Genomic DNA, 7010 nt, shown 5'->3' on the forward strand with positions numbered 1-7010 from the left:
TACACAGGATCTGACGTAACTATGTATTGTTCTAAGTTCAGGTGTAAATCACGGGAGACGGCAAGTTTGTTATCAAGCTATCCAACTATACAATTGTGCCTCATAATTGTGATGTTTGTGTGTGTTTATATGCTTGATGTATAACTTGACCTCTATGAAGCCAAAGACAATTTCCAGAGTGCATGGCCAATTAAAAAGTTTCTGTTCCAAGCTACAAAGCTCTCACTTCCAATCATGGAGATGTAGCTGAATAAATCCCTTGAGATCTTCTAGAAAGAAGACATTTGAACTGACATGAGGTTAGAACAGCTGTATTTCCCTGCACTGTCTGCAAATACGCAATATGACCAACAAACATTTCGCAACAGATGTATATTTAGAAAAGGGAAGAGGGCAACTGCACTTTTGGCTCTGGAAAATCTACTACTTTTTTACTTTAGTGGATATTATGTAGGAGATATTTTAAAATGAAAACAATTTCGATTATTTCAGGAAACGTTTGCATATGTATTTTCACATTGTTGACAACTTCATGGAGAAAATAAATGAGCACATAATTATTTAAGAAAGAGAAATTATCCTTATCTGTGAATATAATGTAAATGTACAGTAGCGTATATTCTGCAGCAGACATTCACAGACAAAAAAAATAACAATATCTCCATCTCTTACAGTAATAGATTATGGTAATAACAGTGCTATCAGGGATAACAAGTCCTAATTTAATGAGGTTAACGTGATTGAACAATGAACAACCTTGAAATTCATACAGAAATCTGAAGCTAATGCATTTTTCAAATAAATCATAAAGTATTAAATTACTCACCAAAAACCAGAGGACACACAAGAAAGACAGAGTCCACATGCATGACTGCAACCCTGCTCTGCCAGCACAGACAGCTTCCCTCTGTCTGAACAGAGGAGTGAAGAGGGGGAAGTTGGGAGTGTTTCATTGTGCTCCTGGTACCATGACTTCACTTCCATGCCCCTTATTACTCTTTCAATATCTTCAATATCATCTATGCTTATTACATTCATTCATTACATACCATGGAGCAAATGGCTCAAAATATAATTTTCCTATCAGCAATGGTAGGTTTACAACTTCACAATTATTTAAACATGTCAAAAGATTCAAATACTCATACACGTGGTAGAACTAGGACATGTTTGCTAGGGAAAGAAAGACCTCAGCAAGTATCAGTGAGACAACACATGACAATGGGTGAGTCACTCTCATGCTGTTGGCCATTTCCTCAAAGGCTCCAACAACTAAATATGTTCATTTCTGATTCCCTTTGTCTACACCGACCATCCTAACCGAACCTCTTACAGTGTGAGAAAAGTGATAACGATAAAAGATCCATAGGAGGTTGAATAAAACAGATTAATCATTAACTTTTCCGTCTGACACTGATCATGTGTAAGTAGGTCATCACAGTTATGTAAAAGGTTGGAAGCAAAGGCGAAAAGTGTCATGCTTTGTATTTGTATTGCACTTTTGTATTTCAACAGGAGGCTGTTTAGACTGCTGGTCAATCTGTTTATATAGACAAAAAGATATAACAGTGTAAGACTGTTATAGTTTTTCAGCCTTGCATTGGATTTTGAAGTCACAATGTGTTATGAAAATGTATAACAGTCTGATATTTTACTTCCAAGTCACTGGAAGGGATTGGCATGTTTCTGCAAGATCAAACAAAACCGATTAATCAGAGGCAGGGACAAAGACTTGAACTCTTTGAACTATGGACCCTTTGAAAAGTTGTTTGAATTGCTGCCTAAGTCATGGCACTCCGCCTCCCTGCACCTTAAGACAGAACACAAACAGCTTTCCTGCCAACACTCATGACTGCAATGGCAATCGAGACGAGCGGGAAGGCAACAGTACATAACAATAAAATATTTTTCTGAGGTAAGCATTTTAATCAATGAGAATGGTGCAGATATCCTTATCATTTTTTCAGTGTTACAATAACAAGAGTAATAATCATTAACTTAGAGCATTTCTTCAACAGTATTTTCTAAAGCCATGAACTCAGCTCAGCAATTGCTCCGGTCTCAGAGGGACTTGCTGCTGAACTGGACCCATGACCACCCAGCACCCTTGCTGCGCTGGCTGCGTGATGCTGAGGTGCTTTCATCTGCCCACTACCTGTCTCTGCTGGAGAGGTCACCTTCCAATGCTGTGGTGCAGGCTCTAGAGACAGTGTGTGCCACTGAGGAGAGCAGCCAAAAGTTCCTGCAGGTGCTGAGGGAGGTGCAGGATTATTACTGCAGGGATCTGCAGGTCTGGGTGGAGAGACACTGCAGGAACGATGCCGTCAGTAAGCCAGTGCCTGCACCTGTAAAAGTTGAAGGTGAGGCTGCTTCAATATACGGATTAAACATAACTGTGTACTGTCAGTATTTATATAAACAGAAGCATTTATAAAGTGCATAATATTGTTTAGCAAAACCATGCAGTACAAGCTGAAGGACTGGAACTTAAGACAATAAAGTTTTACTGCCTGAGTACCAGAGGTGTGAGAAGACAATCGACTTTGTCTTGCTAATTTTTGCAGACTTTGGCAATGACGGAGTGTAAATACAAAAAGAACGTTGACTCTGTTTTGTTTTTGTACATGATGAGTTTTATTTATTTATTTATTTTTTAGAAAAAACAGTTTCCCACGAATCTGACATTTTTAAGCCCATGCATGGTACCCAAAGAAACTTGAAATTATACTATGTCAAATGTATTATTTACTCTACAAATCCTGTGATATCCACAGAGAAACCTAAAAGCCCCATTGCTAAACTGTTCAAAGGAAAGAGTAAGGGATTTACCCTGACTGCTGACGTTAAAGGTATGGATTCATCATTTTATCAAATAAATAGATAGAATATTATATATATTATTTCAGCTGTGTTTTCTCTCTAGTGATTAACAATCCTTGTTCCCATTACTCGTACGTGTTTTGAAAATGTATTCAAGTGAAATGATCTTCATTTTGCAGTTAAAGAAGAACTGAAACCTAGCAGAAGTGTAAAGCTGGCCAACCGAGGTATGTCAATATCTTAGGTGAACTGAAGGAGTCAAGTCAAAATATTAGGACTAGACTGATAGTAATATAAGTCAAATTTGTTGACAATATATTTAATTCCCACTGCAGTTCCCATTTCTGCCCATAAAACAACCCTACTGAAACGCACAGAGCAGTTAAAGTGTTACTCAGAGGGCGAGGGAGTGGCTTCAAACTCAGCTTCTCACATCGAGATCCGCTACACAGACCTTTTTGTGACGGAAGATGACGACTTAGTTGACAGCAGCCAACATGAGTACTTTGACCTGGCGAGTAGACGAGCTCGCATCTATGTCCATCAAGCTTGCCAGCGCATCCGGCCGTGCCACCTATTGAGCCCCCAAGGAACAACGGGACGACCCCCCAAAAGGGTTAAAGTGAAGGGTATTGCTGGTATCGGAAAGAGCGTGGCAGTACAGAGACTAGTGTATGAGTGGGCGATTGGGAAGAACATGCGTGAATTCACCTGCATTTTTGACCTGCGCTTCAGAGAGCTCAATCTGATTGAAGCACCGCTGAGCTTATTGGAGCTGCTTGGAGAACGGTTTCGGTACCTGAAGGCAGCTCTACCTGATATTTTCACCTCGCCAAGTGCTTTGCTCTTCATCTTAGATGGATTAGACGAGTTCAAATTCCCCTTGGACTGGAACAGTCCTGACAAAAACATTGACATTGGTTCAAAGGTGCCAGTGTCAGAGCTGATGGTGGCTTTAATCAAGGGAAGCCTTCTCCCAGAGGCATCAGTCATTCTCACAACAAGACCATCTACTGAAGCTCCCAAGCGTTTCTTCCAGAGATGTTGTGTGGTGCTGGGCTTTGAGGAGGACCAGGTGAAGGAATATACCGCCAAGTTCTACAAAGACAGCAAAGTTGCTGAAAAAGTCTACGATTACATTTTGAACAATGACAACCTTTTTGTGTTGTCCTTCATCCCTCTTTATTGCTACATCATCTGTACCGCTATGGCTGAGTTCTTTTCTTCAGAAAATCAAGATGTTGGTGAGTCAAAGTCTCTGGAGCTAAACCCGCCCAGAACAGTCAGCGAGGTTTACTTCTGCTACTTGTTCACAGCAGTCAAGCACCATGCACTAAGGGGGAATGCAGAGAGAGGCACCCCTAAATCTGAGGTTCTCTCACTAGCAAAGCAACAACTGACAAACCTCGGAAAACTGGCTTATGAAAACCTTCTACAGAAAAAGATCATGTTCAACAGAGCAGATTTGGAAAACTACGGTGTTACACCTGCTGATCTTCACAGCACCTTTCTTTGTCATATCCTCCAGTCTCTCAAAGAGGAATCAGTGGAGATGTTTTCCTTCTTCCACTTGACTGTTCAAGAGCATCTCGCTGCCCTCTACTGCGCAATCAGTCTCCTCAGCCAGGAGGACACAATCCAAGCTCTGGACTTCTGGTGCTTTGGGATATGTCCACCATCCGCCACAGCTGCACCCCTGCGAAACACAGACCTCAACATGGACAAGCTAGAGAGCCTCCAGATGTTCACACGCTTCTTCATGGGAATGCTCCGAGCTCGGCTGGCGGGTCAGTTGGATGGCCTTGTTCTTTCCCCCATGGAACAAGGGGATGGCATCCCTGCCAGGCTGGGTTTGTGGTTCCAAGACCAGTTTAAGGACAGGAAGCTCGAAAACCAGGCAGCCCTGAATCTTCTCCACTGCCTGATGGAATTCCACATGAAGAAAACCACTAGCATGGCAGCACCAGAGATCAAGAAACTCAACCTGTTTAAAATGAAGCTGAGTGTTGTGGACTGTGCAGCCATGCACTATGTGCTGCAGTTCTCTCCACACAAACTGCAGGAGCTCAACTTAGGCTACTCCAACATTGGAAACAGAGGACTAAACAGACTGGGGCCAATCCTACATCGCTGTGAAACTCTGTAGTAAGTAACTGCTAAGTTTTATATTAACCTGTCATAAAGGTAACAATTTCCATTTGAATACTTTTTCCAATGAAAACAAGCCCGGGTCCGAATTTCCTTGCTGGCCAATGCCGTTCTGTAGACTAGTAGCCCCCTTACGAGCCTGAGCATGATCAACCTGTTTTTCTGTTTTTTTTCAGTTTGAGATACAACTGCCTGGACAGGCAGGCAGCTATTTTAGAATCTGCAGTTCTGAAATCCAATGAGTGCCGAGTGAAAAAGCTGTTGTAAGTCATGAAAGAGTTTTTATTACTAACTAATATAACTATCACAACACTATTTTGAAAAATATACATTAAAGGCTTAGAGCTACACGCGTACAACGGTCATAAAATGCATAAATTAGCAAATAAAAGTGATTGAGGGGACATATTAAATAGTCTAACTCATTATTAATTATGGAAAGTCATTGTCATTATCAAAACATATTAACTACAATTGATCAGTTACATCCACTTCTTGTTTCTTTGTGTGTCCTTTCTGCACCAAATTACATTTAAGACATTTGAAAGAACTTTTAATACCACAGAGTGCAACATTTTTTTTACAGTCACAGCAAACCAGAAGGGACAATAAGGCCAACAATCAGTTGTCCAGTAAGTGACAGAACATTAATGGATGGGTTAACCAATTAAAAAACAATTCAAATAAATGTAAGCTTTTACTCAAATTGACACTTGCCCATCATGAGCCGATGAGCTTCCTGTGTACTGTGGCTAGCAGTAGTGACAGTGTTTGCTACAGGTCTGATGCTGCTGACTGAAACACAAAAAGGCCAGAAAAGCCTCCTACGTGCACAATCCACTGTCGCACCAGTCTCACTTGTAGTTTATAGACCTAAAACCTAAAAGTTAGAACAAATTTTACTGTCTTCAGCAGATGAAATTCAATACCTTTTAATACTTTTTAAGGCCTTTCTTTAAGGGAACTGAATTTCAAGATACCCTTACCCCTCTAGCTCCAAGCCCTTTACATGAATGATTAGACACTATACTTCATGTATTTTACTGCAATGCAATTCTTCTTCTCATATATACAGTATGTGTGGCAATAACCTGGGTCCAGAGGGGGTTTTGGAGCTCTGGAACGCTCTGGAGCACAACACCACTGTGGAGGAACTCTATCTGGACATAACTGGCATCACAGAGCGAGGAACAGAAAACATCGTCAACTGCCTCAGCAAAAACACCTCTCTGAAGACGCTGACGTAAGCCTTAATCACACCAACTTCTGCTCAGTGTTCTCAATGTTATATGGTATGAAAACACTGCCATCTAGTGTTAGTTAATGCCTTGTCACAATGCAAAGTAGTAACTCTTGGGTGGTTATGTTCTCCTTCCTCAGCATTGTTGGGAATGACATCGGAGAGGTGGGGAGGAGGAGGCTGAGGGAGCTGGAGCAACGTCGACCGGGACTCCGGATTATTGCAAACTTTGTGGATGACCTTGGATTACTTCAGGCCTACCTGGACTGGGTGGAGGAGATCCGGGCAGACAGAGACCAGATGGATTCAGTGAAGAATGCAGACGCCCTGCAGTCGGTGCTGAAGGGGCTCCAGGTGGCAGGAGAACAGGTGGAGAAAGGAGAGAACACAGAGAAAGCCAAGGAGCTCCAGAAAAAGATTGTCAAGTTGCTGAAGTCTTCTACAGATCTGACTGGAGGAAGATAAAGGAGGGTAGGCCTCCATCTGAAGTAGCAGATGCTTTCACAGCATCCATCAAGATTCTGACTTCAACCTGTAAAAGTGGAATTCATACTAATCCTACTATTAAACCTACTTTAATGTACACCCCTCTGGCTCCAAGCTCTTGACATGAATCGCTTCGACACAATTTGTACTTCACTGCGACGCAATTCTTCTACTGATTTATTAAGTGTGTGTGGCCATTTTTAATAGATTGTTAATAAGAAGTCAAACAGGGAGTTGAACCCATCTTGGGTTCAATTGACCCCAAACGTAACTAATGTCACTATGTGGGATAACATACCGTACATTTTTGGTGTGT

General features: G+C 41.5%; 1 protein-coding gene across 1 annotated transcript; it reads left to right on the forward strand.

Moving 5' to 3' along the window:
• The first annotated feature begins 2032 nt into the window (after positions 1-2032).
• LOC139290101 (NLR family CARD domain-containing protein 3-like) lies at positions 2033-6673 on the forward strand. The gene is made up of 5 exons (XM_070911796.1): positions 2033-2360; positions 3156-4965; positions 5145-5231; positions 6044-6211; positions 6349-6673. The coding sequence occupies exons 1-5, from the start codon at positions 2033-2035 to the stop codon at positions 6671-6673; spliced, it is 2718 nt and encodes a 905-aa protein (XP_070767897.1).
• The last annotated feature ends 337 nt before the right edge of the window (positions 6674-7010 follow it).

The sequence above is a fragment of the Enoplosus armatus genome, chromosome 9 (genome assembly GCF_043641665.1).
Source record: "Enoplosus armatus isolate fEnoArm2 chromosome 9, fEnoArm2.hap1, whole genome shotgun sequence".
In the NCBI taxonomy this organism is placed as follows: Eukaryota; Metazoa; Chordata; class Actinopteri; order Centrarchiformes; family Enoplosidae; genus Enoplosus; species Enoplosus armatus.